General features: G+C 49.3%; 9 protein-coding genes and 1 non-coding gene across 10 annotated transcripts; 5 read left to right on the forward strand and 5 right to left on the reverse strand.

Moving 5' to 3' along the window:
• Positions 1-157: 157 nt before the first annotated feature.
• Positions 158-1,081, forward strand: Pdw03_2216 (Short-chain oxidoreductase, putative; the record flags this gene model as incomplete). The annotated part of the gene is made up of 2 exons (XM_014681346.1): positions 158-635; positions 696-1,081. 2 exons carry the CDS (start codon positions 158-160, stop codon positions 1,079-1,081), a joined length of 864 nt encoding a protein of 287 aa, XP_014536832.1.
• Positions 1,082-1,836: 755 nt separating this feature from the next.
• On the reverse strand, positions 1,837-3,149 carry Pdw03_2217 (S-adenosyl-L-methionine-dependent methyltransferase; the record flags this gene model as incomplete). Its single annotated transcript, XM_014681347.1, has 4 exons — positions 1,837-2,590; positions 2,641-2,764; positions 2,815-2,944; positions 2,991-3,149. 4 exons carry the CDS (start codon positions 3,147-3,149, stop codon positions 1,837-1,839), a joined length of 1,167 nt encoding a protein of 388 aa, XP_014536833.1.
• Positions 3,150-3,342: 193 nt separating this feature from the next.
• On the forward strand, positions 3,343-4,827 carry Pdw03_2218 (Cytochrome P450, putative; the record flags this gene model as incomplete). The annotated part of the gene is made up of 1 exon (XM_014681348.1): positions 3,343-4,827. One exon carries the CDS (start codon positions 3,343-3,345, stop codon positions 4,825-4,827), a length of 1,485 nt encoding a protein of 494 aa, XP_014536834.1.
• A 922-nt stretch (positions 4,828-5,749) lies between these two features.
• Pdw03_2219 (putative choline dehydrogenase) lies at positions 5,750-7,911 on the reverse strand (the record flags this gene model as incomplete). The annotated part of the gene is made up of 6 exons (XM_066100118.1): positions 5,750-5,796; positions 5,851-5,874; positions 5,926-5,967; positions 6,022-6,492; positions 6,555-7,509; positions 7,585-7,911. The coding sequence occupies 6 exons, from the start codon at positions 7,909-7,911 to the stop codon at positions 5,750-5,752; spliced, it is 1,866 nt and encodes a 621-aa protein (XP_065957845.1).
• Positions 7,912-8,543: 632 nt separating this feature from the next.
• On the reverse strand, positions 8,544-9,753 carry Pdw03_2220 (Myb-related protein B; the record flags this gene model as incomplete). Its single annotated transcript, XM_066100119.1, has 4 exons — positions 8,544-8,755; positions 8,802-9,282; positions 9,338-9,627; positions 9,687-9,753. 4 exons carry the CDS (start codon positions 9,751-9,753, stop codon positions 8,544-8,546), a joined length of 1,050 nt encoding a protein of 349 aa, XP_065957846.1.
• A 1,300-nt stretch (positions 9,754-11,053) lies between these two features.
• Pdw03_tRNA163 lies at positions 11,054-11,139 on the forward strand. The gene has a single exon. It is a non-coding gene; the product is annotated as a tRNA-Pro (tRNA).
• Positions 11,140-11,562: 423 nt separating this feature from the next.
• On the reverse strand, positions 11,563-13,197 carry Pdw03_2221 (Actin-related protein RO7, putative; the record flags this gene model as incomplete). Its single annotated transcript, XM_014681350.1, has 1 exon — positions 11,563-13,197. The coding sequence occupies one exon, from the start codon at positions 13,195-13,197 to the stop codon at positions 11,563-11,565; it is 1,635 nt and encodes a 544-aa protein (XP_014536836.1).
• Positions 13,198-13,531: 334 nt separating this feature from the next.
• On the forward strand, positions 13,532-16,315 carry Pdw03_2222 (XPG N-terminal; the record flags this gene model as incomplete). Its single annotated transcript, XM_014681351.2, has 2 exons — positions 13,532-13,545; positions 13,696-16,315. 2 exons carry the CDS (start codon positions 13,532-13,534, stop codon positions 16,313-16,315), a joined length of 2,634 nt encoding a protein of 877 aa, XP_014536837.2.
• A 535-nt stretch (positions 16,316-16,850) lies between these two features.
• Positions 16,851-17,960, reverse strand: Pdw03_2223 (Phosphatidate cytidylyltransferase, putative; the record flags this gene model as incomplete). Its single annotated transcript, XM_014681352.1, has 1 exon — positions 16,851-17,960. One exon carries the CDS (start codon positions 17,958-17,960, stop codon positions 16,851-16,853), a length of 1,110 nt encoding a protein of 369 aa, XP_014536838.1.
• Positions 17,961-18,388: 428 nt separating this feature from the next.
• On the forward strand, positions 18,389-20,389 carry Pdw03_2224 (DEAD/DEAH box helicase (Sbp4), putative; the record flags this gene model as incomplete). Its single annotated transcript, XM_014681353.1, has 3 exons — positions 18,389-18,666; positions 18,725-19,228; positions 19,288-20,389. 3 exons carry the CDS (start codon positions 18,389-18,391, stop codon positions 20,387-20,389), a joined length of 1,884 nt encoding a protein of 627 aa, XP_014536839.1.
• Between the last annotated feature and the right edge of the window lie 434 nt (positions 20,390-20,823).

Here is a 20,823-nt window from a genome sequence, read left to right on the forward strand (position 1 = left end):
AATCCAGAGTGAATGCGCAAACCCCGAGTAGAACAAAGAAATCATCCGGGGTTACCAAAAGTCCGCGGCGTTATGGCACCCTTAACTCCGGCCCGTGATACTTAAAAGTTCACTCACTTGTCGATGCTTTCTCTTGCTCCTTACCGTTAACTTCGTCATGGCTACTACCAAGCTCACCTGGCTCATTACGGGCTGCTCCTCTGGCTTCGGCCTTTCCTTGACCCGCGCCGCCCAGGCTGGCGGACACAAGGTCATTGCGACATCGCGTAACCCATCGCGCACTCCCGACCTCGTCGCCGAGATCGAATCCAAGGGAGGGAAATGGATCCAGCTTGATGTGGATAGCCGTGATTGCGGCAACGTGATCACTGAGCTTGAAGGTAGTGGCGACCATATTGACGTCCTAGTCAATAACGCCGGCTATTCAATCTACGCCCCTATCGAGACCTTCGAAGAGGAGGAGGTACGAACCCAGATGGAGACTATGTACTTTGGTCCCTTGCGACTTATCCGGGCCGTTCTACCCTACATGCGCCAGCGGAAATCCGGTGTGATCGTCAACATGAGCAGCGGTGCTTCGCTTGACGGTATTCCCACTATGGGTGTTTACGCAGGTGCAAAGGCTGGAATGGATGGTATGTATCAATACTAAAGAGCTTCTAGCCAATAGAAATAGCTAACTGTGAATCCGATAGCTCTTACCAAGATCCTCGCCAAAGAAGTTGCCCCGTTTAACATCCGCACCCTGACTGTTATTCTCGGAACCTTCAACACCAACATGCCTGACTCGGTAGTTCTAGGCAAGACTCCCCTACCCGAGGACTACAAGGGAACCTTTACGGAGCAGGTTCAGGGTCTTCTAGTCAGTGGAAAGATTAAGCCCAACGGTGACAAGGACAAAGCAATGCAGGCTGTATACCAAGTCGTTGTTGGCGAGGGAGTTGGTGAAGGCCATCAAACCGAGAAGCTTCTCCCTCTGGGGAGTGACATGACCCCCCGTCTCAAAGGAGTTCAGAATTATCTCGGCAATGCTTTGGAAGTGTTCGGTTCTGTGACCAACAACGTGGATGTAGACAAATAATGCAGATCCTTCCAGTCTTACAAAGGAAGTTTGAAATCAGTTTTACTTCTGGGGTGAATACCTAGTGTAGTGGAGTACGAAGTCCGTTTGCGACCGCTGAATCGACCCGTATGCCAGAGAGCATGCCGCCTTGAACGTTCTCCTCTTCACTAGGTAGTGACATGCGTTACATTATAATGGCCAGAGGGTAAAGATTACCGGTAGTCAAGTGACCACCACCCAGGGATTTCTTTTTGTACCCCCCGTGCCTCCCAAGGCTTACGTAGAATAATGTCATCAGCCATTACTCTTATTCCATCGGTTCCATCTCAGCAGTTGCTTTCCAGTGCTAGAAAATAACCTCGAGAGATCAGACGTCAAGAAACCGGGCCTTTGTGGAAGATATCTGTCAGAAAACTAGGTTACAATACATGATGCAAACCACCAACATGTGACCCCGGCTGCCCTATACAAAAGTACCAGATTAGTCATTTGATCCCACAACAGATTGCATAAATAGGGGATTTTGTCATTTTAGTTAACTAGTTAGAGAACTCAGAGTATTTTTCATGCCCTATCTATTGGTAGTTCCATACAGTGTTGTTGAACCCATAGATCTCTGTCAAGATCCACTGTCCCCTCCATCAGGGCGCGGACCGGTCGGCTTACTCCACAAGACCAAACTGACAGAGATCTATGGTTTCAACACAAACACCTACAACAGAGAGATTGCCTCGAAAGCCCCCTCGTCCAAATAGTGATGATTTATAAATACATCACACTAATTCTGCCTCGATAATACCCTGAACTGCCAGTGGAGACCTCCAGATCTTGACCACTTTGAATCCCTCCAGTCGCAGCAACTGCTCCCACTGCATCTCAGTCCGCTCCGTACCAGCCACCATTACCATCATGGTCAAATCGTACGCAGTAGTATGTGGATGCGCGAGCGCCCGGGGAGCAATATGATCGTGGATTAACAGCGTGCTATATCCTGGTGTCATGGCATCTCTCTGCATAGCGAGGATCTTGCGGGCGGGCTCGTCAGACCAGTCATGGAGCACACCGTGCATGTAGTAAACCCGAGATCCCTTGATTGGCTGCGGAGAGAAGAAGTCGTAGCCCAATTTATTTACTGGGTCTGGACATTTGGACAGCTTGACGACCTCGGGTCGGTCCTGCAAGTAGAGTCGGCTGGCGGATTCAGCGTGCACCTCACGGAAGCGTTCTATGTCATGTCCAATGTTGCCGCCGACATCGACTACAAGAGGCGTATCTCCGCGCGAGGTCTCCAAGATTTGCTTGTGTGGGAAGATATCCAGCCAGCCAGCCTGATTGGCCATGACGCCCCCCATGACGTGGTTGAAGGATTCGCCCTCGCGAGGGTGGGCTTCGTAGTAGTTGAACATGTCGCCTTTCCAGTTCTTGGTGTACTGAAACACGCCATTCGCTGGGTCAAGGGGAAGTTCATAGCCAGTTTTTGCCAAAAACTCCGGCATCTTGAAGAAGCATGGCAGTGTAGCGTCGTATCTGTAGGGATTTTTAGAGTCACGCTGACTTTGTTGCTTAGTGTCACTTACAAGTGGTTAATCCACTCACAAAATACCGGCTGGAGGAGGGACTTGGTGAATGATGTAGGCTCGAAAACGCCAATGGATGGCTCTTTGAGCATATGGTTTGAGGCTAGATGTCGTAAGAGACGATCTTTATCGAGTTAGCTTCTAGACATATACACCTGTATTGTGGCCTGATACCTAGAAGAGCGGTTTCGCATGGTACAAGCTTAGAAAGCTCATCTGCAGTTGCTGCATGATCTCCCACTTGATGCCAGTTTTCAAAGAGCTGAAGGTCTTTACACACCTTCAGGGCAGCTCCCAGCGCCGGCTTGACACAGGTCAGTTGGTGATTTTCAAAGATAAGGATAACTCACCTGGCCCATACAAAGTCTGGCAGTGGTCTCCCATGGGGTCTCCAGCCGTGCTACCAGGGCATACGCGGCCAAGAGCGTTTTGATTCTCAGGTCTTCGTTCTCGAACGAGGAGGGGGTAACTCCGGAAAGAAAACTGGCAATATCACTGTTATCGTTCATTTTGATTACTCTGACGATTCACGGAGAATAACATCTATTTCTTTATGCATACAGTTGCCTGTTCACTTGGGGATTGGGACCCTGGTTGTACACCCAGCCCCGAGTAGATATCACCTGGGCTTTGTTTTTGGCACTCTGCGCTTTTTTTCCTCGAAAGTAAGTAAGGGAAAAAACAAAAGGCTCAATTCCTAAGATGGCCCTTGAAAAGCTCACCTATCTCCTACTCTCTTCTATTCTTGGAATCGTGATCTACCGACTGTTTCTCCATCCCCTCAGCCATGTACCAGGTCCGTTCTTGGCCTCTTTCAGCTCGCTCTTTATATACGTAATTTGCTATCTTGGAGTTGAGGGTCGTGTACTTCGTTACTTCCACCGTCGCTTCCGCACTCCTGTCCTCCGTGTAGGGCCAAATAGCGTATCCATCTCGGATAGTAGCGCACTCCGCGACATTTATGTTGCCAATGGCGGCTTCCCCAAAGATGATCGGTACAAGAATTTCGACTTGGGCACAATTGCCTCAATTTTCTCATCTCGAGATACTAAATATCGCGACCGGCGCGCCAAAGCTGTGGCTCCTCTCTTTGCTCCTGCCCGCGTGCGGTCGGCCTGTGCCCTAGATCAGCCCATTGGACAGTCTATCACTCAGTTTGTCGAGCGCCTAAGCATCTACCAGACAAACAAGGCATCTTTTGATCTCGTCGATATTTGCGCCAGGCTCTCGATAGATGTCGTGACAGGGTACCTCCTCGGGGAGCCCTACGGGGGCTTCGCTGAGTCTGCGCACCTCTCTGCAGAGGCACAACGGGGGGTGAAGCTCAGCGCTAACCCATTCATCTTTGCCATTGTGGCTTTCTCGCGCTTCTCGCTTCTGCCGAATTTTATTTTCCGGCAGGTCTACAGGCTCGCCATTCATCTTGCCTCGACCGACGATTCGATTCTATCATTCTACAAACTGGATCAGTTCGCTGTAGGCGTCACTTCCCGTGCCGATGTAAATTCCGCACGGATTTCGACATATCAATCTCGACTTCTAGAGGCGGGGATTTCTCCAGAGGAAACTGCTGCCCAGTGTAAGGCCGTGATATTTGCGGGTGCCGACTCTACCGCCGTCATGCTGGCAACCATCCTCTTCCACCTCATTCACAACGAAAAAGCAAGGCACAAACTTTCAGCAGAAGTGGCACAATTTCGACAGGAAACCCCTTCAATAGATCCAGAGTCCATCCCTTATCTGCGTGCTGTCGTCAAAGAAGGACTTCGACTGGGCATGGCCAACCCAACCCGATTGACTAGGGCCGTTCCTTCATCCTCCATCCTCCGTGTCGGCGAGTATATATTGCCTGCCGGCACCGTCGTAGGCTGTGCTGCGTATAACTTACATTATGACGAAGATGTGTATCCGCAACCCTTCGACTTCTGGCCAGAGCGGTGGCTAGAAGGCAGACAGCACGGAGGGCTCATGGAAAGGAACATGATGCCGTTTGGAGTGGGATCTAGGGCGTGTATTGGGAAAAATCTGGCAATGAGACTGTTGTATGAGACTGTTCTAGCGGTGGTTTGTCCTGTAGAGGGGGTATGTTTGTTAGACGGGGCTAGGTTACGATACAGCAAGATTGACATGATTGAGTGGTTTAATGGAGAGATTCGGGGGCATTGTTTGGATGTGGACTGGAATTGATTGTAGATATTACTACACATAATCGGGCATCCTATTTCGAAACCAATGGTTCAACATGTAAAACACTATTGGCACAGTGGAAATCCATAATGGCACAGTGGCCCTAAACTAGTTTGTGGTAGTAGTCCTTGGCAGTCAAATTTCAACACGCGTGCAATTTTCTATGGTATCGCCATAGTAAAAATCACTGCCCCCTGGCCACATTAGCCACAATGACTTACTCCAGAATCCATTGATATTACTAGGAATCTACAACAGTCTACCCTATAAAGATTCACCACCTCCACAGTGGCGGTACCAGCGTATAAATTAGCATAGTATTTAATATTTAGTATGGTATTTTACAAATTGATACTACAATATTCTTTTAAAAAACAGGGTTCTCAACCTTTCAACTCTCCATTTCTCTCACATACAACATACAACAATTTCTCATATACAATACCACTACTATATACTACACTTAGTATTCAGTAGCACCCCCCTGAGCATCAATAACCGCCTAGCACTGAGCAGGTATACTCTCAATCAGCCTATTTAAGAAATCCTCCGGTATAGTATCCTAAGTATCACAAACAACCCCTCAGAGTATAGTAGGCGTTATATACTGATCTCTATACTTCTCCTCTATCTAATCCTTTATCTAATTCTATAGAGATTCAATAGGATTTCAATCTAGTGAAAATTACGGACCGCTGTAATAGTGGGGCCTAAAAATATGTATCATTTTTAGTTAGCTTTATCCGCATAGATTAGAAAAAGAACTGATTTTACCATTTTAGTTAGTTAGAGAACTTGGAGTATTTTTTCATGCCCCATCTATTGGTAGTTCCATACAGTGTTAAAACCATAGATCTCTGTCATCCTATTCTTTTTTTCCAATCTTTAATTTTATCATGTAAACGCACATCCGTTTACTTAACTACCACTCGGCCTTGATCGTGTCCGCCAATTTCTCAGCTAGCATGTCTGTCCACATTAATACCAAGCACAGGAATAGGGTCAGGCGGGCTGATTACTTACAGACGACAGACTGAGGCTCTCCACCTAAAAGAAGTCAGTCTACATGCGCAACCCTGATGAGGGCAGAGAACTTACCAGCCGGCAGGAACGGCATCGCAGAGCTGTCGATGACACGCACTGGTCTCAACGTCAGAAATTAGTAACACAATACGAGGACTGAAGTGGACATACAGTTCTTTACTCCAATCACACTTCCCTTACTGTCAACGACCGCTAATGGGTCACTCCTCTTCCCCATCTTACAAGTCGAAGTTGCATGTGACATAGGGCTCACCGTCTCTCGTAGGAACGCGATGATCTCCTTGTCACTTTCCACGCTGGATCCAGGCCAGACCTCATCCCCGATTGTGATGTTTTTCATGACCGGGGACCGCCACAGCTGCCGCATCCGCTTGAAAATAGCAACCATAACTTCGAGGTCGGCGTCCGTCGTCATCCAATTAGGGTTGATGATAGGTGGGTCGTGCATGCTGGCCGAGGAAATAGATACAGATCCAGTCGATTGTGGCTTCATTATGATTCCCATCAGGCTGGCGTAGTTGTTTCCATCGTCTGGGGAAGGCGTGGTACCTAGGTCACCCAGGAATCTGGGGAGGGTGAGGTACTGGATGTCCGGCCAGTCCGATGGATAGGCCTCTAGACCTGGGTGAATAGACAGAAATCAGTGGAATGGTTAACCTAATTTGGGATGAATAGATACTCACCGTTCAAGGTCCCAGGAGAGAGCCCTGATCGTAAACCCGCGGGGATGTCTTCGAAACCGCCATACTCGCCCCCAGGGTTAGTCAGAGGCCCAGTGGCATTGGTATTGAACGCGATAATATCGGCCTCTGTAATGCCTAGTGTGTCCCCCGTTGGAAGATTGACACGGTAGACAATATCCGCGAAAATCTGATCCTGCATGTTCTGACCCACGCCTGGCCGGTCCGCTACGACGGGGATGCCGTGCTTTTTAAGCAGTTTTCTTGGCCCAACACCAGAAACTTGGAGTATTTGTGGTGATTGAAACACCCCACCAGCAACAATGACCTCTTTTCTCACGTGCAGGGTAAACTTTGCGTTGTCTGAGCTCGCCTGCACCCCAGTTGCCATGTTGCCGTGACTGAACAGGATCCGCTCTGCCAGCGTCTTCTGAAAGACGACTAGATTGCGCCGACCCAGTACTGGACGGAGGTATGCCGTGTCCGCAGAGGACCGCTTCCCGGTTGTCTGGTTAGTTGCGGACATGTGCCACGCTGATCCGTTGAGGGAACCGTCAATGTAGGCATTTTGTGCTGGCATGCCCGCAGCTTCAAGCATAACCGCCAGCCATGTTGTCCAGCTGTACGCGTAAGCGGGATATGTCACGTCCAAAGTCCCACTATGGCCAACCTCGGCAGGATCATAGGATGGGGTCGCATTGGCAAAACGAGTCCCGGCTCGATACGGCGTGAATCGCACGGGCTTCTTGTAATACTGGGCAATGTTTTCGTAGGTGAAGGACTTGTCACCAACCTCGGCTGCCCATTTGGAAAAGGCCCCGCGGCTCGATTCACCCCAAGCCATGGCATTGAGGTTGGAGCTTCCTCCTAGCTGCTGAGCATTAGCACAGCCTTCCTGATAGACGAGATAACTTACCACTTTTCCTCGCGGGTAGCGGACGACAAGATTATTGATGCCCTAGCAAGATGACGTGTAAGCAATCAGAAAGCGTTTAACTTGGAAACCGTGTCAAGCACAGAAAGAGAGTCTTACAGCCTGTGGTGTAGTCACGAAGTCCCAATCAATGGCAGTCGGAATTGAATTGACGCTCTTGAGGAGATACTTGCCGCCATAGCCAGGCACAGCGCTGAGATTTCCCACCACATCCTCGGCCCATGTACCAGCCTCAATGACTGCCACTGATACCTTTGGGTTTTCTGTAAGCCGATTTGCTAAAGTCAGGCCCCCGGGGCCACTGCCAACGATGACATAATCAAAGACGGACTCTGCCGGGTGTTGTCCAAGGGGGCTCGCCGAAACCGTCGTACTGCAGACATGCAATATGCCGACTACCAGGGGCAGCAGAAGATGCATGAACATCGGAGACGGTTTAATAGATTATCTGGGGAAGCTAGCAACGTATTCGTGAAGTGAATATAGCAACTCTCTATGCAATTGTGACTCTTACTTCAAGTCTGCCAGGACTTACTCCTGATTTTATATTACATCTCAACACAGCTTACTCTGTAGCGCCATACGGCTTTGATCCCAAGGCTATCACTTAAAGAGCCCCTAAATTCCGTTCATACCCGGGGGCACTCATATCTACTTGGGTCTGTTATGATATCTCTGCATACTCGGGTCTGTTGCCGTATCTCTGGTTGTCCTTGATCCTTCGTGCAACGCCACGGTTAGCCCCCGGACAACGATCCAGCTGCGCTGCGGAGTAAGTCTTATGTGAGATTTCGTTAAACCAGATCTCTGGGTCCAGTTTGTATTGAAGGTGGTGATTTCTGGAAAAATCGACTGATTAGATCTCTCCTGTACCGGCGTTTTAGATAGTAGCGTGGTAAGACTTGGTAATTTTAGCGTTCTATTTACAGTCAGATCTCACACATACGTGTTCCGTGTGATGAGGCTAAGGCATACACAATTATCAGACTGCCATTGCTAAGAGAAACCGAGGGTCCAGAAGGAAAAGTTATAGGACGGTAAATTTTGAGCGAAAGATCCTATCTAGGCTTAATCTGTACATTCAGAACCGCGCCTGTCTGTATCACAGTCCTGATAATACCTTCCAACTGCGAGCCATTGCAAATCAAGTCAGCTGATACCTGATAAGTGCTCGAATCGCTTGTTATAGTAGATTTTGAGGAACTAGTTCCTGTGCCCATCATGCTTTTATCCGTCAATATTCCATCCACAGGGTCCACGGGGTCACCGTCTGTTGCCGTTAGCTCCGTTATTTCTTAAGTGGAAGCCAGACTCACAAGACTCTAGAAGCGGACGGTTTCCCATCTCTTCAGATATTGCTCCCAGGTCAAAGTGCGTCACTAATCCTCCCCCCGGCACTACAGTGCTGGTAAGCGGGGCGGATGGGACTTCCCCAGTTTGATTGAATACATCCATCCAATCCAACGGCGTTGCAGGAAGCATTGACGAATAGCTAGAGCTAGAGCCTGTTATGGGGGGAAGATCCGGAATGTCGTCGTAATTGTACTCATCCCCGCTCTCGTCGTTCTGCCCACTATCGCCCCGGTCTTCATCGTCGTCTGCCTGGTCCATCAGATCCTGACTCGATTCTCCCGGCTCCTGTGGTGACTGCTTCCCATTGGCGTTCTTTTCATGTCTCAAACGCAAAGTCGCGTATCGGTTTTTAAGGGATAGTGTTGTCCTTCGGGGGTTGTGAGTTGTCGCTATAACGGACCAGTTGATGCTATTTGTGAGGACTTCGTGTAGCAGCCGCTCATCCTAATTACCGGGCACGTTGTCAGTCATGTCCCATCTGCAGTGTCAGAGAGCTTGCCTCGCTGCCAGTCCAGTCACAGTGATTGATCTCCGGATCTAGAACTTGGCTCCAGTGGCTGGAGCATTGATCGGGTGTTTGTGACACCACGTCGCGTGCAACCCTACGCCAGTCTGTGCCGTGCTTGCTCACTGCCTCGGTAAGTAGCTTGTCCTCCTCCTCTAACCACAGTCCCTTGGCAGTACCACCACCCAAGGTATTCCACCAGCGTCGACGGCAATCTTTATTCGATCGGCCGGGAACCTGTTTGGCAAGCTCACGCCACATGATTGGTCGAGACTGCTCCATCACTACAAGGTATTGTTAGCAACGGGTCTCAAGCCTGGATTTGCCAGGATCGGAGAAGCACCAGCTGTAACGGCCTTTTTCAACACAGAATCCTCCTCGGATGTCCATCTACGTCGAACTCTCGGCATAGTGAATAGATCAACTTGGAAGGGACAAGAATTGTGGAGACGATGGGTTGTAGAGTAGAGCACGAGCTGAGGTTGGGTTTAATTGTTTACTGGAAGATCGAAGGGTAAGATCTGACATGCTCTCCTGTACCCCTGTCCCATCTAGTCTGGGCGCATGTTAAGATCCTAGGAAGCAAAGACACGATGAACTCGAGGCTGCATGTTGCCATGGCAGGAAAATCTAGTCAACGCTTGTGTTGATAACCACACACATACAAAAGGTTTCAAGCGCTAAGCAGCGAGCTAGGGGAATCTTGGCGGTCTTAGCCGCTTGGTGGGTTGATCAGTAGTTACATGCAGGTCAAAGGTTTCAGATACGAGAATAAGCATATGCTCCTGCACGCTTAGTGCTTACCATCCTGGTACTGTTTCTGGTTACACTGGCGAGATTGGGGGCTGTGTTTGACCTCGCTTCAGCAATCTCTTATGGGAAGCATTAGCGGCTTTTCGGGGCCACTTAAAAGACCTCCACGCTTGCCATGGCGTGCCGTCCGGCCCGAGATATCAGTTTGCTTATTTCGGTGACTGCAGATGCATTGCGCTTTTTTTCCCAATAGGTGGAAGATCGATTCTAGGGTTCGATAAGCCCTACCCTTCACCTCACCCCTCACGTCCCGTGACGCAGCTGCAGTTTAAGTCGGTAAAATAGGTTGACCAAGACTCGGTCACTGTGGGATGGATGTTGGAGACCACTACTGTTCGGTTCGATAGGTTGGCCATATTCAATGTAGAACCTGAAGGAGCAAATCAGACCCTCCTATCGAAACAAATGGTATAATATATGGTTAAGAATAGGGTAGAATATCTAGAAATTCTACGGACCGCTGTGATAGCGTAGTCTATGTTGTATACAAATTATACAATATATTCATTTAGCTTTGTCCTCACAGATTGGAAAAAGAGTGGAATTTGCCAATTTAGTTAGTTAGAGTATTCAGAACGTTTTATCCCGATCTATAGGTCATCCCATACATTGGTAAAACCACGATTTCTGTCTGTCTATAAACAGTGTAAAATCTTCACCGAGAAATAGTGGGGCATCAAGTTTCTTCCATCAAATGAAATGCGTATATCCACCTGTATATCATATAGGTGGCGAACCCATAGGAGGATTTACAAAGAGTTCATAAACGTGGGATTTCCGGCTTAGCTAAATAGCTACGCCCTCTGTGGTCGAGGATCTTTCTACACGCTATGATAAGAGTACCTTCACAAATGGACTTTGTCTATAATTTTTGTTTTACACTTTTTTGTATCGTCCGCCCGGATGGTCTAGTGGTATGATTCTCCGTTTGGGTATACAGCTCAAGTTCGGAGAGGCCGCGTGTTCGAATCGCGCTTCGGGCCTTCTTTTTTGTCCTGTCTTCATGCTTTCTTTCTTTGCACCACCGTATTGCAATGAGCTCTTTCCATTTCCTCCTCCCGCAATCGCTCTATTCAGTTTCTTTTCATTAATGTCTAAGTTGACATATTGGGGTACCACTCCGAATGCAATGTGCAACCGCTGCATCTATAGAAGTCGTCCTAAGAGGTCTGTAATTTGTCAAGATCGTAAGCGAAGATTCTGATATATATAGTCTTGCGCGGAACGACAGACCGTAAAATTTCTTTTCACGGCAACAGCTATCATCAGGATTACGATCTCAATACTCAATGAAAGCCAGGGCATAACCGAATCTCCGGCTATCCTATTTTGGGACTGGTAGATGGAGGAAAACTGCTTGGAAATCCAACGGGGTATCTATTGTTTTTGAAAAATGTACATAGTTTTCATGCCCAACCTGCAAGCGTCCAACTCGATCGATCACCGCCAGATCTCAAGCCCGATCGACGATCAGGAACAGGATGGTCAATGTCTCGTGTAGCTCCAGCAAGTCCGTGCTGCAAGAACTTCTCTCGATCAATCTCTACCATCCCCCGGATCTTCAGACTAGTTGTCAGGCTTGCACCTGCCCATGGACCAAGAGATTCAACTTCGCGCAGCACTCCTTGGATAGGAACTGGTATGTCTTTGTTTTGTCGGCGGAGCTTCTGTTCCACAAAATCAATCTCAGGCACTTCCTTCGAGGGATCGGTTGTTTCGTCATCGGTGGACGGTGCTTCCCCAATGCTCTTAGAGGTTTCAGATTGGTTGGAAGCTTTGGGGGCAGAAAGTCTCAGCGCCTCCAATCTCTGTCGCTGTCGCTCGAGTGCTTTGCCTCGAATAGGACTCCACCCATGACGATCAATCAAGAGTGAGACTTCCGTAAGGACTCTCTGCCGCAGCCCAGGAATTCTAGAACCGCCGCCTACAAAGACAATGCGGGACATGCATGTTCCTCGTGCATCGGGGTACAGTGAGAGAAGGGTGTTGTAGACAAGCAAAGGCAATGATTTTTCTTCGTCATCAAGTTCATGTTCTGCGACACCTGGTGCAAATAAAATCCTCTCGGCAGGTTCAGCGAGACGTGCAAACGACACGTCCATGTATTCTTCTTCGGGGTTTGCAGGCGAAGGAATCGACAATTTCCGGTCGGGTTCATCTAAGCTTGTATTTTCTCCTGCCTGCGATTTGCACCAGGCAAACCGACTGACCACTTCTTCACAATAAGCAAATCCAACGGAGATCTTATCTGCAGTCTCCGTATCCTGGTTCCCATCGGAAGCCAACTCAGTAAGAAGTAGTCCCATTTCCTGCATCAAATGCTTCATAGACCGCGTTGTTCTTTTCGTAGTCATCTCTCGATATTCGTAGATCGCCGTTGCCGTAGCCTCGGCCCAGCCGAGGTCAACCACCAGAGCTGACCGCAGTCCCGCAGCCATGGCCGACATGGTCGCACTGGACAGAAGGGTAGCACTAGGGAAGCGCCAGCGACTGAAGAGCGTTGACAACAATGACGATAGCAATGGATGTGGCATGAGAGACGGCAGGACAAGAACCAGGCGAGATGTGCCTGCATCTGTCAACAGAAACTGGTTGTATGTTTCCCGAAACGCTCGCTCGATCTTATCCTCGACCAGGCCCAGATCCACCTCTCGAGAATCTGGCCGCCACAATTCATGTGCCCGTGCCCACTCTTCCATGTCGACAGGTTGCGGTAGCCGCCCAGCACCGGCGCTGCCCTGTATCCATCCTCGATAGTCCCCCGCTCTTCTTGATTCTTCGGGTCCAAAGCCAACCACACACACGGGTGTGCTACTTCCTTCAAAACCTGCACGGAGCCATCGTGCACCTATTTCAAATATGATCGCATCGTCTTCGCCTCGAAACGAGGAGCCTGGTGATGTGCTGCTGGTAAACGAGGGGTTTCCCGAACCCTGCTGCGGTGTATGAGGGGAAACGGGCCGTACTGTCTGGCTATTGCGCAGACCAGAATTTGCTGATGTGCGTTTACTAGCACCCATTGAAGGTGCATCACTCGCCATGCTTTGTTAAGCTCGGGCGCGTTGCTCCCCTTTCTAAAAGCAACAGGAGTCCGTGTGGTTTGTAGCGACAAATGTTCGATTCACCTGCACACTGGTTGGAGCTTCAACGCCATTGGATTAGTTTCAAAGACCAAAAAAAAGAAAAGTGAGGTCTATAGGCTTGCCCAGTTGGATCATTGGGGGAAGCTCGTTGGTAGGCAACGGATCTACATCGGGCCGTCTTGATTTACTTAACAACCTCCTCTCTCCGCAACAGCCAGTACACATTGCACGTCTTTAACTCCACATGGACCCTTTACCTGCTTTTTGATTTTTTTTGTTGCTTATAATCGGCATGGGTATCCCTGGGTAAGTGAATACATGTGGTTTTTTTATTTTTCTTTTTGCATGGTAGAAAACATATCCCTGAGCATTGAGAGAAAGTGTTGTTTATGCATCACATGAGAAGCAGAATTTCACATATCCAGATCTCTAGATCAAAAGGCTAACATTCCCAAGGCTTATCAATGCCATTGGCCCAGGAGAGCGTATCTCCCTAGCCAAGTTGGCAGTGACGCACCTGGAGCGGACAGCGAGGCCGATCCGCATTGCAGTCGACATCTCGATCTGGCTTTTTCAAGTTCAAGCAGGTCGGGGCGGGAGAAATCCAGAGCTACGTACCCTATTTTATCGATTATTGAAATTACTTGCATTGCCAGTTCACCCCCTTTTTGTTTATGATGGGCGGCAAAAACCTGCCTTCAAGAGAGGCAAAGCAGTCTCAGCCCGCAGTTATGGCAGTGCGCCGATCATCAAACGCTCTAAAGACCTCATCGAGCGGTTCAGATTCCCGTGGCATGAAGCACCCGGTGAGGCAGAAGCTGAATGTGCACGGTTACAGCAGGCTGGTATCGTAGACGCTGTCATGAGCAACGATGTCGATGCATTGATGTTCGGATCGTCTTTTACCATTATGAACTTCTCGAAAGAGAGCGGAAGCGGTACCTCTTCTGCAACCCATGTCACATGCTATGCAATGGGACAGAGTGGGCATCCATCAAACATACCCCTTGACCGACCGGGAATGATTCTTTTCGCTATGCTCAGTGGAGGTGACTATCTACCATCTGGTGTTCCGAAATGCGGCAGTAAGCTCGCTGCACAGATTGCCAAGGCTGGATTTGGCGAGGATCTTCTGCAGGGGCTTGCGTCGCAAGCAGACGTGGATACAGGTTTGAATGAGTGGAGAGAGAGACTTCAGTATGAACTTGAGGAGAATGAGAGTGGCTACTTTACGAGGAAACACCCATCAGTTCGAATTCCTGACATCTTCCCGGATCGACAAATTCTCGAGTACTACGCTCAACCCAAGGTTTCCGGCGATGAAGAGATGGCTTTTCTGAGAACTCGTCTCGCACAGGCTTGGGACAATGATATTGACCCCCAGGCAATCCGAGCATTTGCCGCGGACCATTTTGAATGGAATTATCGATCAGGGGCAAGGAAATTGATCAAACTGCTGGCTGAGCCTCTCGTCTCGTATAGACTTCGTCTTCGGAGGCCAGTTTTAGGCGTATCGCCTGGTTTTTCATATGTGCCCGATTGCCCAATCGGTCTGCAAAAGGTGTTCCGAAGCCGGTCAAGCTTTGGCACTGATGGAATTCCAGAACTACAGCTAGATATGCTGCCCGCAGATGTTGTTGGGCTGGATCTCCTTGCCGAAGAACCAAACCCGCCGTTTCCGTCCGAAACTAGTGCACAGGAAGGTGAGGAAGAGGAAGACAAAGAGCTGGCTGCTGAATCGGCACCCCCTGCACCATCGAAGTCACGGGTAACAAAACGGTTTGATCCGTTCTCTCTTGAAAAGGTCTGGGTATTCGAGACTGTCGCAAAATTAGGTATTCCTGAAGTCGTCAAAAATTGGGACAAAGAACAGACTGAAAAAGCGGCGAAAGCTGAAGAAGCTGCAGCGAAAAAGAAGACCAGTACTCGACGCACCGGTCCCAAGAAAAAAGGACCAATTGATGCTGGAATGAAACGGGGGAGTATCTTGAAATATGGAACTCTCACGAAAGAAAAATCCGGACTGTCAACAACTAAAAAAACGCACTTGCTGGATGCCGTTGCCTCAACCCAGAATCCTCTTAGCCGGCTTGTTGCCGGTGCTGCGTCTTCTTCACCAACCATCATGGACCGGGAAGACGATTTGTTTTCCTCATCGAGCACATATCTTCAGCAGAGAGCCTCACCGACAATGCACTACGTTTCCCGGGAGGTCGATGATCTCCTTGATTCATTCTCTTCGATGTGTAACTTGTCTCCTTCCGCCAATATCAAACGTCATCCCGTCTCAGATCAGTCCCGCATCAGATCAAGGCGCACAGCTTTGGGAACCGGTGTGGTTGATTTTGAAGAATCGGACGCAATTGCTATAAGCACCGATTGTTTTCCATCTCTCCCAGCAAGGTGCATGGGGCTCAAAATCAGCTACTCGGTCCCCGACGTTTGTGAATCTGAAACTTTCCTAGAGGACTTTCTAGTCAGCACACCAATGGCGCTGCCTTCTCCGCCCATAAAATCTCTATCAGAGTCAAAGAGGACTCCCAAGGTGCAGTGTAAGGAAAAGGGAGAGGTTGAACACATTGAAAAAGCCATCGAATCTCTTTCCCTGTCCTCGAAAACGGAAAAAGGCCAGTCTGAAGACACCACAGCTCGTTCATTGCGTCAGCCCCCAACGAAGAGGGCACCGCCAGCAACAAAAGCTCGGTCTCGTTCCTCCAAGGTCGAAGATGTCAAATCACCCCGATCTTGCAGTCAGGCCAATTCCAACCCCCAACTTGAGCCGGAGCTTGCATTGCCATTGAGCTTGAAAACGTGCAAAAATAATGAGACCAACGACGTAAAGTTTCCCAAGAAGTCCTCAAAGTCTTTGAAGGAGACAACGAGCACAACTTCGAAGAACACGACCACGGGGCACTTGGAAAACATTATCCTGCACGATGGTTTTTGGTCAATCGACCCTTCTCCGCCTGAACAAGAGTCGTGCGAAGGCTCAACTGCCGATAGCTTGAGCACAGCGCACAGACAGGCTACCAAGAAGAAAAGAATCCCACGTGTCAGCATTCTTGACCTCGTTTGATTAATGCTTTTAATATACCCCTCTTCTCGTTTTGGCAGACCGGCGTTTAGCATCAATTTGAAATTTCCCGGGTCTGGTACTATTTTAGGGACAATTTTGGACGCATGTGTAGCGCAATAGCACTTTGTTATTGTCCTACGGCGCTGGATGAACATTTTGGATACTTCTGCCAATAATCAGCCAAGCTGATGTCTTATGGATTGCTGGATGTGATGTACAAATGTTGCGGGCGTGTTTGTAAAATAAAAGAAGACCATGTGCGTATATCTGAAGAACGTACAAAAGCCATGTCCAGAAAGCAACCATGCAGAACAAACATCCAAAGAGCATAATTGAAGAGAAGAGAAAAGTTCCAACTTGGGTATTGCTTCAATCAGTCCCATCCGAACGAGAATCCAATTCTTGATGCAGCACAATGCCAGAAAGTAGAGAAGCATAAGAGAAACATGTCCCCAATATTGAACATGTAATATTAGAAAACGAAAAGGGAATAATGTGCAAGCGTTGACATATCAGAACTGTATCATTTATCCATCTACCCAAACACCTTGAGGAAACCCCAGAGGCCAATTCCACTCAACACCGGGATCGTCAGGTTATCATCCCAGCCCCACATGTCAATGAACTCGCTGCCGGCGGCAACAACGCCAGAGACAACGCTCATGACACCCAAAGCCACAGGGCCAGTTATGACCGCCGAGTCACTAGGCCCCCAGCCCAGAAGGCCGCGAACACAGTTCGGGAGCAGATTCAAGCGTCCCGTAAACATGAAAGCGTCTTCTGGGTCATTGGGGAAAGCACCAATGTAAGGCACGAACCATCCCCAGAAAGCAGCAGCGGTGACAACACCCACGAGCCATGCCGCTAAAGTGCCAGCCAAACTCTTCCCAGGACGCAGACGAGGGGTGTAGCGGCCGTACAAACGACCGAAAGTCGAGGCAGCGGTGTCACACCAGCTAAGGAGTAGCACGCTCATGACGCCAACATCCTTGGAGAAGAAGCGGAGAGCAACATACGCTCCGAGGAGATACCAGATCACACCATTGTAACCGGTGACCTCTGTTTCGCGCATGAGGGCACCCATGCACCGGATGTATACTTTGTTGACCTTCTCAAAGCGGTGGCGAATGAGGTCCGTTGCTGCAATCGGAACTAGCGCGGTAAAGAGGACAGGTGTTATTTGCAGGGATTGTACGCCTCGGCTGTATAATGACAAAGTCAAAAATCCGATTGACACGTGCAAAAGCTTGCGCGGGATCTCATGGCGGTGAATGAAACTGCGGTAGCGAGCGTGGAGGGGGATCAGGCCGAGAGGAGATGGGGATCTCGACAAGTCGTGCAGGGCGTCGGGAATGCTTGACGGGGATAAAAGATTGTTCGAGGCAGTACCGTTGGCCGAGCGCGGCGGCGAGGCGGGTATCTTGGGGTTTGATCGGCGGGTGCGCCGAGCCGAGGGTGTCGTGGGAGATCTTGATGCTCGCGCTGAAGTAGAAATTTCGGTAGAACCTTCTGGCTCACGGAAGCGACGTGCTGCAGATCGTGTTACCGGTGCGTGGTATCCATCGGGTGTCTCGGACTGGTCCGATGTAGATGGAGTGGGTGATGTCACGCGAGGTGTCGCCGGTACGGGGTTTGGTGAGGACATTTCGGGTGCCCTCAGTTTAAAAGAAGGAAGTGGTGCGGCTCGGACGACCCCAGAAGGTGGCCGGGTACAGAAATCTGCGTTGTCCCAGGCGAATATGCCCCGGATTGTCAATGGGCTGGCTAACAAAGCAATGACGGCGGTTTTATAGCACGTGACAGTGCTTAATCGTTGATTATGGGTGAGTAGGCTGGAAACACAAGGCAGGATTCCAGTACATGACGCGACCACCAAGCACCTTGTTCTATTAAATGAAAGTATAGTAAATATAGTAAGACTAAGTCGAGGGAAAATGCAGAACACGATCTCAGTTGCCGACCACAGCCGCGGTCACGTGTTTCGTATCTTATCGATAACGGATAATTTTTCTTATTTTTGCGATGGCGACTCGTCAAGCAATTTGACGACTCAGTGTCCGTTGGAATTATTAAATGCCTCCCAAGTCGTCTTCAAGAGCGTGGGATGCTCTCACGCCCCCGCTGTCAGAATGGACCCTCGACGCGGTGGCCTCAATGGGCTTCACGCGCATGACTCCAGTCCAGGCCTCGGCCATTCCTCTGTTTATGCAACACAAAGATGTGGTGGTAGAAGCTGTCACTGGAAGTGGAAAGACATTGTCATTCTTAATTCCAATTGTGGAAAAGCTTCTTCGCCTTGATCAGCCTCTTAAGAAACATCATGTTGGAGCCATTGTCATTTCTCCAACAAGGTGGGTTAAATGCGCAAATCCAGATCTGCAGAGCTCGTTGCTAATATTGAGATATCAGAGAATTGGCCTCACAAATCCACCAAGTTCTTCTCTCACTTTTGGAGTTCCACCCAGCATCGGCCGCAGCCATCAAACCGGCTGAAGAGGGTGCTCCTCGTGCGAAAACCTCTTCATCAACATTGAAAGTTGTACCACAACTTCTCCTGGGCGGTGGGACATCTCCGGCAGAAGATTTGAAACTTTTCCTTAAAAATTCGCCTAATGTATTAGTTTCTACACCCGGAAGATTGTTGGAGCTGCTTTCGTCGCCTCACGTTCACTGCCCCCAGGCATCCTTTGAAATGCTTGTCCTGGACGAGGCCGACAGACTTCTTGATCTTGGATTTAAGGACGACCTGCAGAAGATCCTGGGCCGGCTACCTAAGCAGCGGCGTACAGGATTGTTCAGTGCCAGCATCAGTGAGGCTGTTGATCAGATCGTCCGACTTGGTCTACGAAATCCCGTCAAAATTGCCGTCAAGGTCAGAGGAGCTGGCGTTGAAGAAAAGCGCACTCCAGCGAGGTATATCTTTTGATCTTACTCTCCAAATCCAAGCAGCACCCGATCTAACCACTGAATAGTCTGCAAATGACCTACTTGACAACCTCTCCACTTCACAAATACGCCATTCTGAAGCAAATCCTTTCCACGGTCCAGCCCACACCCCAAAAAACCATCTTCTTCGTATCGACATGCTCCAGCGTCGACTATCTCGCCACAATACTACCCATAATCTTAGGAGACGAATTCGTGCTAGTTCCACTACACGGAAAACACCAAGCCAACGTCCGCCAAAAGAACTTCAACCGCTTCACCACCTCCACAACCCCATCCATCCTCCTCACCACCGATGTCGCTGCTCGCGGTCTCGACATCCCTTCCGTCGATCTAGTAGTCCAAATCGACCCACCTTCCGACCCCAAAACCTTCATTCACAGATGCGGTCGTGCCGGTCGTGCCGGCCGTCGAGGCCTCAGCATCGTCCTCGTCCACCCAGGTCGCGAAGAGGACTACGTATCGTTTCTGGAAATCCGCAAAACACCCGTTGCGCCATATAACCTACCTGAGTTCACCGACGAACAGGCCACAGCGGCGATAGACAAAGTCCGCAAAGCGGTGTTGAAAGACCGCGCTATGCACGACAAGGGCCAGAAGGCATTCGTCAGCTGGCTGCGCAGTTACAGCAAGCACCAAGCAAGCAGTATCTTCCGAGTTGCGGATCTGGACTGGGAAGCTCTCGGCAAAGCATGGGGACTCCTCAAGCTGCCGAAGATGCCTGAAGCTCGCTCCTTTGAAGGGGATCGGACTTTGGGCATTAAACTTGAGTGGTCCAATTACACATACAAGGATAAGCAGCAAGAAAAGCGCCGCAAGGAGGCTATGGCGGAGGCTGCTAATTCACAAGGTACTGAGCAGGGATCTAACAAGCGCCGTGCTACGGAAAGTGTGGCTTGGAGTCAGAAGACCGAAGAACGGGATAAGAAGCTCAAGAAGAAGGAGTTCAAGAAAGCACGGAAGGAGAAGGAGAGATGGGAGCAATTGCCAGAGGATCAGAAGCAGAAGGCTCTTGAAACGGAGCGCATGCTAGAAGAGATTCGTGCTAAGAATGAGCAGCAGCGGTTGTTGAACCAAGCTAGCAAGGCGGAGGAAGCCAAGGGCGATGAATTCAAGGGCTTTGACTAGTCGGAAAACACCATGGAAGCATAGTAGATATCCATTACCACATTGTGTTTAATTCTCCAGCGCTACTCCAATTGCTACTGTACTCAATTGACTTGCAGTGGAAGCTAAGCATTCCATTCAAATATTACCTAACAACGCTAATATTCACTCATGACAATGCGCTAAAGAGCAGCAAAAAAAGGGGAAAAACGCCCCAAAAAACCAAACATCGACTCCTAGGCCCATGCGTGGATCGATCCATCAGGAGATCCAAGGCGGTCCAGACGAGTCACACTGGAACGTACAGAAGGGGTTTCAAACCCCGGCCCAAGCCTAGAAAAGCGGGCCAGAGATACCCTGGATTAAGTCCAATGTTTTTCTTTTTTCTTGTTTTTTTTTCTTTCCTTTTTCGGGTATTTCAGAAGGTCTCTCAGAGAGTGTTTGAGAATGTAGTC

This window comes from Penicillium digitatum, chromosome 5, assembly GCF_016767815.1.
Source record: "Penicillium digitatum chromosome 5, complete sequence".
In the NCBI taxonomy this organism is placed as follows: domain Eukaryota; kingdom Fungi; phylum Ascomycota; class Eurotiomycetes; order Eurotiales; family Aspergillaceae; genus Penicillium; species Penicillium digitatum.